Raw genomic sequence first — 19,600 nt, 5'->3', positions numbered from 1 at the left:
GAAGTGACATCTGTTGGGTGCACAGCAAAGATCTTCTCCTATGGTCATGCTACTGGGTGCCTGCAGCTGAAGCAAAGTGGCTAAATCCTTTCTAACAGGTAAAGTGTTGAAAGCAGTGGTGAAAGCAGTGGTGGGGCGGCATTGGCATTGCATTTGGGTTCAGAAACATTCTGCTAGCAAGCTTGATAAAAAGTATCGCCTCCAGATTTCTCCAGTAAGCATCAGCAGCATAGCATCTTCCGCAAACATACGGGCATTTTTGCTTAGCCAACACTGAGAGCCAGATGCGCCATAGCCATGCTTTCTGCAGCTCGTTGTCTGGTGGTATGCGATGGCAAACTTTCATATTCTCTTCCTAGGCTTTGCAGCTGTTTTCTTAAAACATTCAAAGAAAGGTGGATAATTCAGGATTGCGAAATGCATTTCTGTACGCTGTGCAAAAAGATGTCCAGATGGCCTTCCCTTCCTGGGCCAAATGGACGCCTTCCTGGGGCAGCACAGGGTGAATGAGCAGGGCACTTAAGCAGCATGCAAGCATATTTTGAATGATACATCCGTGTCTTCTGAAAAGTGTGACAAGGCCTTGTACATAAAAACGATAAGCCCAGACAAATGCAATGTCTTATAAGCAGGCTGCATGTACTGCTAATTAAATTAGTGTTGAGAGAATGCACCTATGTTGAGCATACAGCGCAAGGACGACACTTCAATTCTCCAGATGTGCATGACAAAGCTGTCTAATAGAACTCTCTGCCCATTGTCACATAAACGCGCTCTAAAGCATAACTGTGAGCTTTCCGCTGTAAGTATAAAAGTTGTGCTTGGCACAGATGCCGTTTATTATAGGAGTAGTGACACAAAATTTTAAAGCTGAGATAACTATTTAAAATGCTTCCTTTTTACGTCCAGACCAGCAGTGGTGTGACAAGAATGGTGACATCACGGGCACCCTCCTGTCATGGCGGCCGCTCAGCGTTCGTTTTGTCGAAACCGAAACTGACACGAATAAACGACGCCGTGAATGATTGTTTATGCTGCGATCGACCGTCTAATGTGCCATTCTATGATTAGTGGACTGGGAGGCATCCATAGCCGCGAAAAAAACGTAACACGAAAATTTCGTGTCAATACTCCTTAACTGCATTTTTTTTTTGCTATGTTCAAAACTTGCTTTGGAGTCTTTTTTATAAGGAACACCGAAAAAAGAAAAATTGTGTGGATGCTTAGAACGTTCTATGAATGTGACAGTGAAAGTGTAGTGGGACCTTCTGTTCATCTGCTGTTGAACTTCATGTTGAACTTGGAGGCTGCCCTTGTCACCACTTGACCACACCCCTGGACAGCACCCTCCGAAGCTTGTTGCACTCACTTGCCATTGCCAGGAGCCACTTTTTGCCCCTTTTGGTAGCTGCGCCTCTCAAGGCAGCGGCCCACCCGCCTCCGGTCGTGGGTGGGGCAGTTTCTCTTTACCGGCGTGCGCCGTGTTGCCCTTTTTTCAAAGTGCTCCTCCGACCCTCCTCCCACACCGCGGTTTCCCATTCCTGGCACGTGGTCCCCACTCGCACTCGCTCTGACCAGGGCTCCTGGAATGAGGACTCTTCCCCAGGGCTGACAACTTTAGATACGCATTTATGCCTCCTCCTCCTGCTCCACAACTTTTTTATGCCACTGATTTTCTGTACCTCGCAACATGCATTTGAAAGATAGAGATCTTCCTGGCCGCATCGGCCGCTTTTCTGATGGAGGCGAAAAGCAAAAACACCCGTGTGTACGAGACTTCGCCGCATGTTAATGATCCCCAGGTGGTCCAAATTAACCTGGAGCCCTCCACTACGGCGCGCCTCATCACCTGCGTTGCGTCGGCGCGTTAAACCCTACAATCAATCAAATCAATCGAAAGATAGAGATCTATGGCTTTTTACTTAAAATGGATTTTGTTGCTATTTTTGGGTCAACTTCTTTGCTGCCAGATTTTATAATCCTTTCTTCCAAGGTGCGCCTGTGCTACCATGATTCAAAGTGCTGTCATTCCTTGTGTGAAACGTCTGCTTTTTAAGAAGAGACATGCTGGTTTCCAAGAGAAAACACATAGGTCACCTTTCTCATTGCCGCATGTTAAACACATTGCAAGGCCACGAGAATGTGCTGTCGGGCAATCACCGAACGCCGAAATCAAATCTTGCAGTGAAAAATCTCGCCCTCCCTCTTGTTACAACCTGGCTCCAGCTGTTGCTGTGCCTTGCGTTCACTGAACTGACAGGCCTGTTCGTTCTGTTATGAGCTCATGGGCGAGAACTTTTTTTTTTATACTTGCACACATGGTGCCATAGTGCCACTATAAACCGTAATTGCTCCTCTGCATTTCCTGTACAGCAGTGCCCACGCATGCTGGGATTCCCCGCACCCACTGGGCATCGGGGTTTTGCAGTTTTGCTGTTAAGTTGTTATTTCCTTATACTATACGCAATGTTGTGCCCTTCTTGTGCAGGGTTCACAATGGTGGTGATGAGGAGTTGAGGACGTTAGTTCTGTACAAGGAGGACCTCGACAAAGCATACAAGGACACAGCTCACAGTAAATTTAGCAAAGACTTCAAGGTGAGCACCTGTCTTTCTCTGCAGTCGTGAAGAAATGGACTTCTCTGAAAGCATGCTTGTTTTATAGGTGCTGTAGGCACAAATTTTTGAATGTCACGTTGCGTTGTGGATGTGGAGGACCGTAGAAGCAACTCTTTCACTTGCTCATTCGGGAGGAGCAAGGTGGTGTGGTGTGTCTGCATCATGGGGCCACTAAGAGAGCAGCTGTCCTAACATGCCCTGCCTCCGATGCCACTTGATGCAGAATCTTAATGCACTTAAACTTGCCAAGCAGCTTTCTCCCGTTCTGTGCGCAACCAGTGGGAAAAAAGGCTTGATTGTAGAGAAACGTTAGCACCAAGCAGCTAATTAATTATTCATAAATTAATGCACTTGGTTTCTGAAACAATTTGATTTTTGATTTAAAAAAAGTATAATTTCAGTTGTTGCTGTAGCGAAACCCAGTGTTTCTCAAACAAACCTAGTTCTCTTACAGTGGGAGGATCGCTCAGTGCCATCTCGAAAAATAAAAATTTCGCTCATTTCGCGGTGTCTGTAGTAGCTTTGTCCAGTTTATCTAGGAGCAAATTTTGCAGACAAATTTTGTAATAGGGTGTTTATCCTGCATATTGCCGCCAAGTACGGTTTGCTTCATATCGTGTATTTGGCCTTGCTTCGCTATTTCGCCCACCTTGGAATCTAAAGCAAAGCACTTGCTCCTTGCATCACACTCCCTGTTACGTGTATTGGTCTTTAACTTTTGGAGAGGAATGATCACATTCCAAGCTTGCTTATACTAGACTGTAATGTAAATACCGGCTGACTGATTGCTGCATTATTTGATACAGTGACTGCAAACTGTCCATGTCTATTTCTTTCTTCACTGTCTTCATTTGCGAGGATTTTTTTTTTATTGTATTTTTTATCACAAGTATGCCTGCGTTATTGAAGAGTATTTAGTTGCTGCAGCTTGCATTGCCGTTGCCTTTGCAACAATATTTTGGGCATAAAAAAAAAAGGAGAGAGAGAAAGCTGACACCCAAGGGGTTTGAATTTGTCCACAACGCTGCCACCCCCTGATAAAGTTAAGACACAACGGCAGGAGGCGAAGTTAAAATTGCACATGATGAGGGGGACTTGTACTGGCGAGCACTCTTGAGCATTGACAGTGTGCTGCTTTTTCCCTCTTCAGGTGTCACTTCACTTTGCTCCCATCAGTCACTTGTGCCCTTTGGGGCCGGGCGACGACCCGAGCAGCGACATCGAGGGCACCGAAAGTGATACTACGGACGACGATGACTGGGACACGCAGGAAGCCACCCACATCTAGGGCAACCGGTCTACCCCACCTTTTGCTCCTCTGCCCCCTGCTGTTTGGATTGTGCCACCAGAGGCATGTTCCTCCGCCTGTCACTACCCACACCATTAGTACGTCACTCTCTCTCTCTCTCTCTCTCATGCACACGCACACACACACACACACACAGACACTCGTACACACTCCTGCGTGCACATGTAATGCGTTGTATCTTTTTTGTGTGCGTGCGTACTCGTATGTGAAGTCAGTGGTGTGCTCAGCTGTGTGGCATGGTTTTGTATTTATTCAAACTGTTTATGGACGCCCCTTTTGCCCCTTGTGAGATGAAATGTATGTTTTGCTGCGTGCGAGGTTGAGAAGAAGGAAAGCTTGTTCTGTGCCGTCCGTTCCGGTGATTAGCTACTGACTGGTGATAGATTCCATGAGCAGGTTGGGAGGCAGAGAGCGCACTGAAGCGAATCTGCGTGGCAAGAAAAGGTGCCGCTGCCACGTGGCCAAGCAGTGCCGCTCGAAGTAGCTGAAACTTTTGCATTGACGTAAAATGTTTTGAGAACTTTTGTGATTGCGCATAACCTTCTATTTTTTCTGGCTTTTTTTTTTTATTATTAAAGATGCTTGACTTTTGATTGTATTATTTCAGACAAGTGCTAGGTTTATATTTAGTGTTTAATAACGCGAAAAAAGTTGTAACTGAGAAGGTAAGTGGTCCATAAATATTGAGTACCTGGCAATGCTCCCAGCATCACTATGGGCGTAGTTCTGAGTGATACCACGAATATGACTACGGTAGTTTTACTGTGTACAAGCAGAAACTGTCCGCACAATCCGTCAGTGACCATCCGCACAATCCGTGAGGGACCATTGGCTGCATAGAACGGGACAGAAACGCAAATCTTTTCAGTAGTTTCGATGCTTCCACGGTTAAAATTGTCCTCTGTTACTGGAACAAAGGATTGTTTGAAGACAAAAATAAATAGTACAAGCCAAGATAGGTCAAGAGCAAGAAGATAATAGGCACAGTGCTAGGGTGTTCACCCCTTAGTTTCACACTCGTCTTACACCTCTCTCTTTACCTTCACAAACCAGCTATCCTCTGTTTTTGTTTTCCTGACAAAAAAACAAGAGTTTGGTGTGTTTCGCTTTCACGTCATCAATGTTGCTGTCCACGTGCGCCATGCTTGTTTCATACACAGGAATATCAACTCTAGCTTGTGCGGGTGCCTAATTTGGCGAGTTCAGCTGACTCTCACTGTCCTTCTTGGACTCCACTGCGACAGCATGTGGCGTTTGCACAAAACAATCTTGAAATTGCGAACCAGCTTTTGCAGTAAATTTGGCCACCGGGCCCAGTGCCGTGTCCTACTACTTTCTGCTCGGTGAACTTGTCGTGGTAGAGGGAGACCTGATATTGAGAGCTGTTACAGTAAACGTATGAGTACCTGGATATATATATATATTATATATATAATTGCATATGTCTATCAAACATGTATACACACGCCTATATAGCATATTTTATGGAGGTCACTTGCACTGCTTGAAGGCGTTCCATAATGCAACCTATCGCACAGCAAAGGTGATTGAAAAAAACCAGTTGAAAATGGAGTTGGCAGTATTTGATTTGTTCGCCTTGGTGACAGCTGTAAAGCGCTGCGTGATGAGTTTAGAGAGCAATCTTGCCAGTACACATTTTACGTTATGTTTAGGGGCTTAGTGACACATTTCAGGGCATCTGTGTTAGTGTTTAACATGTTGGTACAAACACGGTGGCATCTCCTGTAGGAAATTGGCTCCTAAGACTACAGAGCTGTTCAAGGAACGTTGCCAATGGTCACACTGGGCGTGTTAAAAGTGCTAAACTTCAGAAACATGGGGGATGCAAATGGGGGCAGGCTGTCATTCATGAAAGCTGATGAGTTATTTAGGAGTTGTGTCAGATGAGGGAGCATTGCACACATGAAGAAAATCCGGTGTCACATTTACACGGGCATTTCCCCAATGGACTAGAGCCACTGTTTGAGCTTGTGTGCGTGTTCACACATTTGCACAAAGACTAAGCCTGTTTTAGGGCTGTTTTTCCCAGCTCGTACTATAGGTCTCTATTATTTGTCACTTTGAACTGCTCCAGAACAGCTCCATAGTTTGTTTTTTTCCTACCATAAAAATTAAATTGCGAGAGCAGTGTTGTGTTGACCACAGACTGCTCGGAGCTGTGCTGGGCAGGCAAATAATGGAGACTATGATTGCACCTTCGCTGCACAAGAGTGAGCGATTCCTGGCGGTGGGAAATCGCAGATTCCTAGCACTTGTTTTCAAAAGCAGCATATTTGTTCCCCAGTGTACATGCAGTGGACATTTTTTGTTTGTTTGTTTGTTTTTGTGGAAATATGCTATGTATATACGAGCGTGTAGAGACTAGGCTGCGCGAGTGCTAACATGGGAATGAATCAGCGGGACTGTTAGGTGACACAGGCATTACAAGCAGTAGGCACAGTAATTCGCTAAAATCAACGAGGTATTACCTTCTGTTGAAAACCTACCCTGTGTACTTTATTTATTCAGAGGTGTTGGTAGCCAGCGGGGGGACCTGCTACAAATCTTTTGAAGTGCATCCTTCAAAAGGATCAGTATTCTCCTTTTGTGTCTTGGCTAAAGTAGGCTGGCCATGACACAAGGCAAATTGTAATATGCAACGATCTCATAGTTGAGACACAATATTGCACTGGCTGTGACAATGGTAGTGTCCTGGTTTGACTGCTTTTGTAGTATACCTCTGCCTCTTTCTGCACATTGCCTTCTTTTTTTTTTTTATGTAGGGACACTCGCCACAAGCAAAGCATGTGGTGCATGTAAACAGGTCTACATCATGCCTTGAGTGCTACATGCAGTGTGAAGCACTGGGCGCAGTTTTTTTGTTGTTGTTTTTTGTTGTAGTTCCCACAGTGTTTGTGCAAGTTTGCATTTTCTTGGGAAAGCTTTGAGCTGTCCGCCCTTGCATCTGTCGCAGTGTTGAGTTGATTGTTTCCGTGCTAAAGCAGCCCACGTAAACCAAGCGCACAAAGTGGCCTGAAGCTGCTGGCATACCGCGCCGCATGCACAACCACCTTCTATGCAGTGCCCCGAAGATGGCAGAACCTCGCTGGCTTGCTCTCTAGCTTGGTGGGGCGCAGGCGTGCATCTCGGTGCATTCCGGCCGAGTTAGAAGGGGAACACACCTCCGGGTGGCCACTTCTGTTGAAGTCATTGCAGTGAAAAGTCGGATTATGTTTCACCCTGCCCCCTGTGGCCTTCTTCAGGCTTTGTGACGCCTCTGTGATAATGTGGGAAAGGTCAGGAGTACAAAGTGTAACACTGGCGCCGTAAGAGGCGATTGGCATAGCTTGGAAACAAAAATGGGGCTCCTGCTGTCCTCTTGGCATCGTTTCATGGGCCACTGTCGCACTACTGCACCACCTCTGGCGACGTGCTTTTTTCTGGGGGATTACCCACTTGTGTTCGCTGTTCCTACCTGCTTCTAATGTGCGACTGTGTTAGGGGGATGGCTCCTGATAGTGATGCTTTAGATCCATCCCTTTCCTTTACATTGCTTTATTTTTTCCCCTGTAGCGTTTCGTTGTGCTACATCCTGTCTATTGCATTGTCCTTTGTATAGCCGTGCACTCATTCATTGTGCTTTCTGACAGCCACTGCTTTTTGGTGGAGCCTGCAGCATTCTACCTTCGGATGATGTTTTTTTTTTTTTTTTTTTTTTTTTACATTGCAGTGCACTCATGCTGTCGTAGTTACTTACTTGAAAGAATATTTTTGGAAAGGGGTTTTCTTTTCACTTTACTTTTATTGGTTTTACCTGCTTTTGTGTTATCTTTCGTGTTCGACTGATAGTGCTTCTTTGTTGTTTTTTGCTAATAGTACTGACAGCCATTGCATTTGAGTGGAGCCCTTACCTTTCTTTTTTCTTCATTTTCTTTTGTACCAAAAAAGCATTGCCATGTTATTTCTTAGAACAAAATTTCATGATTAACTCGGAAGTTGACTTTGTAAGATAAGTTGACTCTACAGATAAACTAAAGCTAACAATAACACAAAATTGCAACACTCGCTTTTTCTCTGGTAGAAAGGCAACATAATTTTTTGTTTCATTCGTTTTTATTATGCTATCACCTTTTTTCTGCACACTATGTATAATTTCTATCTACGTCGCCACCTATGATGCTGTAGGGCACCATGCAAATATTTCTTTTCTTGTCTTTAAATGACTGAAAAAGTAGTGTACCATGGGGTTAAAGAACAAAGGAAGTCTATAAACAAAGCACGTGATCTCATGTCGCACTTTTTGTATTTTGGCACTTGGGATTTTCGATGTTAGAGCCCCTTTGTTGTTTCTTTTTGTGTACGATGTCGGGGCAAGAAGTGCGATACATGCCTTGCCAATTTTATGTCTTTTGTATCAGAGTCACACATGTTCAGTTTTTGTTTGACATTGGCATTTTTCACTCTTTGAGTTGGACAGGCTAGGTACCCTCTGTATGGGCTCTCAACATTTGGATGTCTATCAGAGACGTCTGTCATGCAGGGGGCATAAATATTGATTGATGATGATTGGAACCTATATTAAAAATGTAATGGCTGTTGTCTGTCATAACCTGCACTCGTAATTATAGTGTGGTGGAGACCTGTTAGTGCACTCCAATTTGCTAGCTCCCTCGCACGTGCTGCCATTGGCAAGGGGCCTGACATGGGCCTGACATATGCAGGAGGGCTCCATAAAGCACGAAGCAGCAGTTTGACTTTCAGCAGCAACCTTTTCTGTTTCACTTTCACGCTAAACACTTCCTGACTAGGGCAGCAGTTCTCATGTCACATATTTACTATTCAAGCTAAGAAATGGAAAAAACATCGAAAAAAAAAAAATCCAATTTGTATGCAATTCACTTCGGTACATGTGAGCAAGATTTTCCATTGTATGTTATGGTAGCACGCTTGGTTAGCTAGCTTGTTTTAGCTTTGCCGCTGGGTGGACAAAGTGTGCGGGATGTGTCTGACTGAAGGTTGGGTGATTAGTTTTCGTAGAAGCCCCCCGCACCACATGGGCAGCCAAGTGGCGGCCAAGTTTATTCCACACACCATGTTCGTGCCAAAAAATGATTGTTGATAACCTCGCGTAACCATAGTGATGTAAAACTGCTGGTGCTTGCATGCTCGTGCGGCACACGGAAGCGAAACAGCATAGAAGCAGGATGTTGGGTCACAATCATGTGCGATGTTATCTGGCTCCCTTCACCATTTCACAGTCTCTGGATGTGCTTGCAGTGCCTCATCTGTCGTCTTTCGGGCCTGTGCAACGGGCCCTTGCCGTTTTTTCGCATCATCTGGTCTGGTCGCTACCCAAGCATTACATTCAGCTGGCCTTACAGCTGGCATATGGGGCAGCTTTGCAGTTCTTGTTAATAGTAAGTCCGAACCCGCCGCGGCGGCTCAGTGGCTAAGGCGTTGCGCTGCTGAGCACAAGGCCGCGGGTTCGATTTCCCGGCCGCGGCGGCCGCTTTTCTGATGGAGGCGAAAAGCAAAAACGCCCGTGTGGACGAGATTTCGGCGCACGATAAAGATCCCCAGGTGGTCAAAATTAATCCGGAGCCCTCCGCTACGGCGCGCCTCATCGCCTGCGTTGTGTCGGCGCGTTAAACCCTACAATCAATCAATAGTAAGTCCGAGTGTGTTTTGCAAGAAAAACATATGTGCTTCGATGCAACATGACAATTCTGATCTGGTTAGCCCTCTCTTTCTTAAAAGAAAGTGCAAACGAGATTTTTAACACAAAAGCCGCATAGCATATTCCCATCGCAAAAAAATGTCGCTTACTCTACTTTTTCGATTCGAAGTTCCCTATTTTCTTTTAAACCTGTGACACTTCAAGGGGGAAAGTGGTGCTTAGATGCAAAGCCCATCAATCTTAATTTGCCAGCATTTTTTTTTTTTTTACGTCTTTTCAGTAAAGTGGGAGCGGGGGGCTAGAACTGAAAAAATATGGTAGTGTCTGCAATGCGAGTCCATTTGCATCACTACACAGGTGTTCTGCCTAGCTAGTTAGAGTGCAACAGCTCAAGTGTTTTGAGACTGGTTGTAAAAGGCTACCAGTGACAATTTGTCTGCAAACATCTGTTCTTTGTTAGAGCCTCTGACTGCTTTAGCTATGTGGCGTGTCTGCATCTCATTAAAAATGTTACAAAAGAAAAAAGGGCACAAAAAATGTACGTGTCGTCTGCCTCCTGTTCTTTCTCCTCCTCCTCCTTTTCCTCCCCCTCCTTCAAAGGCGCACATGATTTGCACACAGATGCCACTGACCTTTGCCACACGGCGGGTATTTGCTGTGAAGTCTCATTTGTGTGGCATGTTAGCTTCTTGGGACAGCCAGTGGGAAGGACATGTTGCTTGAACTGGATTTAGGCGGAATGACCCATTTGCTGGGCAGGTGAACAGGTGAACACAGTACGCATTCATCTTGTACAGATTGATTTTGCCATTTGCCGAGTACCTTAGTTAGTCCTTTTTCTTTTTTCTTGACACATCTGCACAGTATAATAATTTATGTACGTTGATCTGTTGAACGAATGGATGTCTAGCCTTTGCCCGTTTTGTGTGTTGGGTGTGTGTGTGTGTTATATGCACAGAAGACGATATCCCGTTACATGCCCTGTAGACTGCAGCCTGGCTGATACGAACGTTTTGTACATTGTGCCGTTTTGTGTGGTTCGTGTTTGTAGTCCGGCATCACATTTTTGAATCAATGCATTGTCAAGGTTGTTGTGTGGATGTCTTGTTACCATCGTCTGTAGGCATTGACGAGGTTGGAGACGCAGGCTGCGATTTGCACATCCCTGCTTTTCTTAAACAGAGTGGTGTTCAAGTGCTGCGACCTGCAATATGGCATAGACTCACGAATTCCTATTCCTGTGCCATTGTGCGCTTCTGTAGGTTGTCCGAGGAGCCTGTATCCTAGAGGTCATTTCAGTCAAAACTATGCTTATCATTGTTTCACTGCTTTCTTCATTCATTCATTCATTCATTCATCTATATATATATGTGTGTGTGTGTGTGTGTGTGTGATTTGTATGATCAGATCGAGACTGTAGGTTTCCCCACTAGTAGCACCAAGGGGAGGATGTTTACCTTCGAGCCACATTGGCATACTGTTGGCTGCAGCCCATGCTTTCTTCAAACAGAGAGAGAGGGAGAGAGAGAAAGGTTGCTTAAAACAAAAAGTGCCTGTTTTAGCTTTTTTTGCTTATTCATAGGTTATTTTTATTTTATTGCTTGTGCTTCATTTGGCACAGGCTATGTGGCAAAGGGCACTTTGACCTTTGCACCGTTGCTGATAATGACACCCGTCTGCTTGTATCAGAGCAGTAGTATTATAACATAACAATCTTGGTGCGTCGCATGGTTCTTTTAAGTCGTGCATGCGGGATTCAAGGCACACAAACTACAAGAACGCTGACAGTGCTACGACTACACCAACTAGCGAAGTCTCCGTATGTTGTTCGGGGAAGGGATGGACTAGAACTCACAGGTATGGTTAGAGCACTGTATTAAAGGGCGCAGTCGATGGATGCAATGGGATGGGAAGAAGGAAGGAAGAAGGCGGGGGGGGGGGGGGGGGGGGTAAAAGACATCACTGGTAACAGCTGCAATGCAAAATGTGTGGCACATTCAAAAATCCCATCAGAGTAGGTAGACCATGATGTGTCGTCTGCTAGACCCTCTGGCTGCCCAAGTGAGCGGTGCATATTGCATCTGTTCCTCATTTTATTGCGTGAGTGACCGTTTTATGTAGTTTTCTATCTCTTAAAATGTCAGCATCATTATGCAGCCCTTCAGGAATTTCACATCTCTATGTGCAGTGCGCCCAAAAATGTAATGGGCAATTTTTCAATATAAGTGTGTTGTTACAACCATATACAGTCGACTCTCGGTAATTCGAAGTCGCTTAATTGGAATTTTCAGTTAATTAGATGAGATGTGCTGGTACCAGCAATTTTATATGCAATTCAGTGGAAGAAATTGCTTGATAGTTCAAAGCGAAAACCCCTTAACTCACTTAATTAGAAGTTATTTTGAATAAAATCATTGAGGTGACCATGTTATTTCCTAATATAATTCAAAATTTTCAACCGCCAAAACAGCGCCATGCTCTGTACTATGTCGATGCCATCACAGCGCACAGTCAATAAAGTGGTAGGCCAGTTAAGACTGGCGCCAGCGTATGCATATTGTCCCCCTTTTGAGGTCCTCGAGCTTCTTTTTTGAGCACAGCGCCATGTGAGCAGTTTGTATGGGGGGCGCTTCAGGCTTTGATTCTAACCATAAGTCTCGGCTATCGTGCAACCCACGTAGTACGCTCGACTTGGCAACGAAAGTTGAGGTTCTGGACAAAATCAAGAAGGGAGACATGTTTTGGACTAATGACAATGTTCTTGTGTTTTTTGTTTAATTGGAAGTTCGGTCAATTCTTTTTTTCTTTTTTTTCGGTCCCCGTGGACTTTGTACTAACGGGAATCAACTGTAGATGCACACGTGCATGTTACACTTTAAAAGGGACACTGAAATGAGTTTGTTGAACTGCTATTGATGGCTGAATTATGTAGATTAAGGTCCATTAGATTCAGCTTGCACTTCTTGAACCAGTTCACAGTGGTGCAAAGCTGGTTCCGCGGTCCTGAATAATCGGCGGAACCAGATCTGCACTCTTTTCGTCTGCTCCTGCACCTCCTTGGCAGGAAGTGCAGGCAGAGCCGTGAACTCGTCCTGCACCCGCCCGCACCTTTGGCGAATAAGACGGAGTGGTTCAGGTGCCGCGAGCTGCACTACTGAAACGAACGGTGAAGTGCTGCACCGCCTGAAGTGTTTCACTTGGTGCAAGTGAAACGAATGGACCCTAACTTGCAAGATCTTTTACTTCACTGTTTAGCAGAAGTCTATAGCATTTATTCATTTGCTAGGCTTGGCATACGAGCAAAAGCCTGTGTGCACTTCACAGCCGCCTTCCAAACTACCGCAATGATGTTGTGCTGGCTTGCTTTGTGGTTTGATGCTATCTCAGTCTCCAAAATTGGGTTTTTAACTATTTGGTGGTTAATAATGATTCCTTGTATGTTCACGTGCAGTTTGCACAAGTTAATTATGCTCCCAGTCGGTTTAAAGGGGTACTGACACCAGTTTTGGGGGTTAATATTATACAGTTTGCTTCCTTTACTCCCCAAGATATTCTAGGTAAAGTATGAACGACCTGCGTCGCCCGCAACATATTTTAATTTGATCTTATTTATCATGCTAACAAAACTGCTGAATAAGCAACGCACAAAAAATTGACATCAGCGTGACCACCCCCATATAGAGAAAACCAAGGTGACATAGCCGAGTGTGTCCAACGTGTGGCACGAACTTGTGACATCACTAACTCGCGTGGGGCTGGCAGGGATCAGTAACTGATAAAGGTACCCACAGCTACAGGTATCGCCACTCGCCAGAATGGTGTGTTTAGTGAAAACAGGGTTTGGCATGCAGGAAACGTGCTGATAATACGGTGAGAATCGCAAGAGAAGTCTCCATCCGCACCTCTAGGGAAAGGGGTCGTCGAATATTCACTGTGGTGGTAGACCTTTGGCTGCTCTGAATGCTTTGAAACTGCCGCCATAGGCACACTGCTCTATTTGCACAATAAGTGGGGGGCCCAGCCGCGGAATGGGATGATTGGCATCCTGAAGCAGAAAGTGTTGCCTTGACGCATGCCGGGACAGCCTTTGGCAGTGGGTTGGTAAAAAAAATGCGTGTGCAGGGTTTTGATGTCCACGCAAAATGGCAACAGAGCGGCGTGTTTAGGTCGTATGTGCCCTCCGGGCTCGAAGCATTGGAAGCCGAAACTGACGATTTTCATTGTGGTCTGTCTAAATATTTATAGTGCTCTTTAAAGCGCTTTTTCATGACTGCTAGGCCAGTAGCATCGATCAAAGCAATAAAGAGAGAACATAGCAATTTGGTGTCAGTGCGCCTTTAAATTTTGTCGGGAGAAGTTTCGAATGTGTTGTCACAGCTGTCATCACCAAATTGACAAGAAGGATACTACATGATAAACTTTAACTCAAATGCACTTTTCTTAGTAGAAAGAAATCTGTGTTAATTGGCCGCAAGAATCTTAAAAATTGCCTTCACATTTCTCACTTTAACCTTGCAAGTTATTTGGACAGTGTTCATAACTCACTGCAGTGTCCCTTTAAGATTTGTGCTTTTGCATTGGCAGACACCTCCAGGCAAAATTTTCTATGTATCCTGAGACTCCATTCATAAAAGAAGCTGCAGGTTAACCTTACTTTGATTGAAATCTTACCTGCAGTTGCGCGCACGTCACACAGCACTTTTGAAAATGAGGTTTCGTGTTAGTGTGTATCCATCGTGGAGATCTCTTCCTTCTGGTCCTCCACCACAGCCACAAATGCTGCTGCAAATATAGATGCTTTGGCATTGTCAATAAAGTGCGCTGCCCTCCCTAGTGAGATCATGTCAAATGCATTCGCTGGTAGTGGCCAATTTCGTGCTTGCAAGTCGTCTTGTAAAGTCACAGTACACACGCGTTTTGATCCTCGATGTTGCTAACTTGAGCAATAATTCAAGTTTCGGAGCAGCTGGTGGCCCAAGCACAAACATGCAAGGCATCTGCCGTACACTTGGGCCCATGTTGCAGGTGGCTGGCAGACGACGCACCATGGGCGCTGCCCCCTGTGCGACACTTTTGTCTATGGCCGTGTGTGGAGAGAGCTCTCGACTGGGAGAATTCACTCTTTCTTTCATTGCTTGCGCAGTTGCCAGCCGCATCACGCACATGGTGAGGGGTGAACAAAAAGGGTTACAATAACGCACACACGGCTTCATGATGGTGGCTGCTTAGGGTTGGCAGGTGCAAGTAAGCCTCTTGCGCAAGTGCAATAGTGTAACTGGCTCGGGATCCATGGACTATGCCAATGATGAATCTGCGGTTCATGCCTGCAAAGTTTGGCAGTCAGGATGGCCAGAATCTGCTTGCTCGGATAGAAGCAGACAAACATCGACGTCGCATGTTGATACACAATCCTAGTGTTCTTGTACGTGTTTCGTGAACAAGACGTCTTGTACATGCAACTTGCGTGTCTGTGAGCTTGGAGAAGGTGGAAGCGAAGCTTGTAGTGGTGCCATACACATGGCAGTGTACAGTTTAGCCTTGCAAGGGTTGAATCTTCACCTGTGGCGAAAACACAGACCCCCGTCCTTCTCCCCCCCTCCCCCCCCCCGCCCTCTTTTTTCTTTTCCTGGGTTGAGTGCAGAATGAGCAACTCCAAGCACTGAACACCAGCCATAGATGTCAGTGGTGAGAGTGTGTTTGTGTTTAGGTGCATTACTGTTGAAAGCGGGACTTTTACGCTCGGCAGTGTGACCACTGGAAAGGAAATCGGTTGGCCCACTTTTTCTCGGCGCGTTAGGGAACAACAAAACGCTGACGGTCGCACAGACATTGCCCCTTGCCATGATGTGATTGGTCCGCTGGTTGTTTTAAGTGTGACTTCAGAACTGCTTTTCAAAGTCTCCTTCAGCTCTAGCGGATGTCTGCGAAGTTACATGTGCAAGCTGGTTGCAGGCCTATGTCCGAACTATTGTTGACAAATATGCTTTGCAGTGCTTTTATTTTTATTACTTTTTTTTTTCTGCGCTAGTTTGTTCACTGGGTTGGTTCATGGAAAGGGGCAGGAGTCGTGTGGTGTTTGGGCGGCAGTATGACTAGCAGGCTGTCTTCTTGTGTGAAAGAGTACCGAAGAAGAATGCACACAGGGGCTTTTACGGAACACTCGAGAAGGTCTGCCTCGTAGAATGCATCTTTTGCGCTGGTGTGTACAATTTGTGAAAAGGCGAAGGTGTCCTGTAAAATGGTCGCACTGTGGCTGTGTAAAAAAGAATCTGTTGGAGTGCTTTTTGTTCACTTTTGTAGGCAATCGAGCAGGGTTATATTTGAGCTGCTTCATACACAACTTCCATGACAGTTTTCTTTTCCATTTGTTTCTTGCATTAGTTCTGCCTGCAAAGTCGTCATGCTGCAGGCATGTCCAAAATGCACACAGGAATACGTAGAGTCGAATGCGCAAATCGTGGTCAAGAGCGAGTGTAGTGACAAGATTGCCACAAGCGCACCCCATAAGTGTTCTGTTGTATCTTTCTGTGCCCTGGGGCAGTGCAATCGGGAGATTTGGAAGCAGTGCCAGTTTTTCTTTTTTTTCTTTCTTTCTTAAATTAGGTCATCAATGCTTCCTCTGTGTCACTAGTTTGGTGCATCCAAATGCAGACTTATTGATGGTTTATTTAGTCTGGAAGCAAACTTATTTTGGCATTGTGTTGCCTCATGAATGTGTGTCATTCTTTCAGTTGTGCACACATCTCTTAGTTCGCATGCAGCCTGTGAAACTACGGCTATGCACAGTTCAAAGCTGAATTGCTGCACGACACGGTTCGTCTGGAGGCACACTGTAACAAAATGCTTCACCTTGTCGCTTACATATTTTGACTCCTATGGGTCTGTCGCCCCGTAGCAGCACTTGTTCTGCTTGTATGCATGCGAACTTCGCTTTGGAATCTCGTCAGAAGTGGCATGGTAATTGAAGGCCACCATGCCATTTTAATTTTCCTGTATTGTCGGCATACACGAAACTGGTGAGATGGAGTCCAGCAATAGTCTAATGTCATGCAGGCAATTCTCATTGGCTCTGATGTTTTGCCTGCATTCGGAGCTTGTCCTCTACTGGAGTGGCCTGAGGGTCATGAGGGTAGTGTGTGTCGTGACTGCACAATTGTCGCTATTCCTTCAGCAAACATGCCAGTGCAGGTTCTGTTGAACAGGAGCACTGCATTAGACACCTGCAGCCACTTAGAGCACAAGACGGGGCACATGCAAGTATTAAATGCAGCATTGCTGGCTCGCCTCTTTTCCTTTCCATGGTTTTACATCTGACCCCAAGCTTCTAGGCAGTGCATCTTTGTGTATAACACGCATGCAGTTGCACTAGTCTGATACATGCTTCGGGGTGCTGTGTGAGGCTTGCCACTGCTGTCTTCACTGGTCTTTCTACAAGGGCAGCGAAATGGTTAGCATGGACTTTGCAGGTCTCATCACAATGGCGGGTTTGTGTGTAACATTTGAGTGTTGAGTTTTCGAAAGACGGGTCTATGTGTGCCTGGCACAATGCAGAGCTGCAAGCGAGCTGTAAAAAGCCGGGATTCGCCTCTGAAGAAACGTCCATGTTGGTTGATCGTGTAAATCTATGTTCAGGAGGATCTCTCCGCGGGTCTATTGCACCAGTTCTTGCTTGCGATGAGCTGAGCAGTTGCCATCTTTGCTTCAGTAAAAAATGTTGCAAGCACTGTGTGACGTTCCTCCCACTGCGTGTGCACCAACTAAGCTGTCGTTGATTCAGTGGCACGCATTGTGAAGCATTGACAGGCAGAGTTCCTATACTATGGCAAGGCACCGATGTGCTGCTGGCTCTTGGGTGCCACCACTTTGGCTGCCATTCAATTGTGCCAGATCCAATAACCGAGGCGTGTGGGGAACAGCTTGGGCAGAGGGCGAGGGTCTCGACTGAAGGGCTGTGGAGGGAAGAGTTTGCTGTGCTTGTCTGCATGCGGCCATTGTGTGTAGCAAGGGATGTTTTCTCCTTTTCCCCAGGCTTTTACTGTGTTCGCTTCGAAAGCGGCACAGGGAACATATCTGGGGAACACAAACGAACTAGGATGAAAAAGTGCTGTAAATGTCTTGTTTCTTTCTCTTTTTTTTTTTTACCCCATTGAGTTATTGCTGTTCGCTGCAAATGTGCGCAGAATATTCACAAAATTTTTTTCCTCATTCTCCCCGTGTACTTACGTCCCAACGTTGTGATATTCCTGTAATAATGTGTTTTTTTATGCCCACCCTTGTTTTCCTCTGCGCGCATTTTGTGTGTGTGTGCGTGTGCGTGTTTAGCGCGTATCATACAGATGAGTCTGTGCCAAAAGCTGCTGTAAATAAACATTGTGCTCTTTTAATGTGTATTGTGTATTCGTTTCTAGTCGTCTGCATGCGACTGCACCTGGGCCTGCTGCAATTGCTGACAGACGTTGCTGAACTCAAGCGAACCTAGATGTGTGCTTAAGTTGGCGAAAAGCGAAAACGCCCGTGTGTACAAGAGTTCAACGCACGTTAAAGATCCCCAGGTGGTCAAAATTAATCCGGAGCCCCCCACTACAGCACGCCTCATCGCCTGCGTTGCGTCGGCACGTTAAACCCCACAATTAATTAAATGTGTGCTTAAGTTAGGCTTGTAAATGGCTGTGGCCTCGCATTTGTATGGCAAGAGCTGCATGAGGAGCTCTTTTGCAGGAACATTACCCATGTTGGTTTTGTGCCACTGTGTGCATTCTTTGATCCTTCCCATCGCATAAAGAACGAAGGAGAGGCCACCAGTTACGCTTCCTGATCAGAAGAGCAAGTGCTGAGGACCGTATGCAAGCAGCCTCAGAATGGGCTTGATGGGGCCCATGGCCCCTGTATACAAAGCAGATGCAACAGGAACAGTCCTTTGACACATGAAATTCACATACATGAAGCACAGGTATGAGAGTCGTACACACATTCAAATGGAATTGCACTTGATATCATAGCATTTGTTCACCATAATTATTTCGAGTCTTCAGTGTTTCCCAGAGGTCAAGTTGGTAAATGTTGCATTGGTAGTTTTTTAGTGTTAGCTTTGAAATATTACACAGTACATTCTTCTTTATTTTTGGATTGATTTCATAGTGCTTGAGCAGTAAGATCTTGTGAAAATGAGTTATTGGTAAAAAATACATACTTTGAATAAAGAGGCCGGTGTGCCTATCATATGCAGCATGTTTGTAATGCCCCATACTATTTGACAGGGCTTTAAATGTTGCGCCAACATGCTTTATGAAAAGCTCCACACTTTTTGGTAGACAGAACCACAGTTTACAGAGTACATCAGCAATGCAAAAAAATCTTTCATATTAACTAGTCGACATGAGCATTCCACAATGTGTTGCTCAAACACTTTACCGAGAAATTTCGTGGCAGGTACACCTTCATTATTTGAATTATATATTTTTTGTGTGTACTGGCAGCCAGTTGTACAGTTTCTTATTCTGAACAGACAGCTTTAGTTTTATTTGTGTTAATTGTGAAGGTAATACTCTGCTCCAAGATCGCAGTTTAGGAAGCGATTCATCGGCCATACAAAACTTATGGATTTGGCTTTTCATGCGAGAAAGCATGATCGCGTGTCATCAGTGTGTATTTTATAATATTAGCAGTGTTACCGATGTTGACTAAATCATTAACATAAATGCACAATATTAAAGGTACTGGGATGCCTCGCAGCGTACTTCGGCATAGATATACTTAAAGTGAGACGTACGATTATTTGTTAGTATTTGATGCTGGTAATTCCTAAAGCATGATGTACGTAACTGTAGAAAGGTGCCAGGAAAGCCATAGTGGTTGAGGTTTTTTAACATAGTGATGTGATCAGTGTGGTCAGAAGCCTTTAATATTTCGAATGTGCGTGACTTTCAACTGTCCGTTCCAATCAAAATGTCCTTTCAGGAATGAAAATTGCACGTACATAATTTTTTTATGCTCATC

General features: G+C 45.2%; 1 protein-coding gene across 2 annotated transcripts in view; it reads left to right on the top strand.

Moving 5' to 3' along the window:
• Positions 1-17,988, top strand: part of LOC144145248 (phosphatidylinositol 3,4,5-trisphosphate 3-phosphatase and dual-specificity protein phosphatase PTEN-like) — a 113,125-nt gene extending 95,137 nt beyond the window's left edge. For both annotated transcript variants that reach the window (XM_077676789.1, XM_077676798.1), the window contains 2 exons: positions 2,489-2,597; positions 3,769-17,988. In XM_077676789.1, coding sequence (XP_077532915.1) covers positions 2,489-2,597; positions 3,769-3,906 — 247 coding nt within the window. In that variant the 3' untranslated portion in view covers positions 3,907-17,988. The remainder of the gene's footprint in view (positions 1-2,488; positions 2,598-3,768) is intronic.
• Positions 17,989-19,600: the final 1,612 nt, after the last annotated feature.

Source organism: Haemaphysalis longicornis, unplaced genomic scaffold, assembly GCF_048455015.1.
Source record: "Haemaphysalis longicornis isolate Haplotype H1 unplaced genomic scaffold, Haemaphysalis longicornis Haplotype H1 scaffold_1, whole genome shotgun sequence".
NCBI lineage: Eukaryota > Metazoa > Arthropoda > Arachnida > Ixodida > Ixodidae > Haemaphysalis > Haemaphysalis longicornis.
This window is presented reverse-complemented; position numbering and strand designations above follow the sequence as displayed.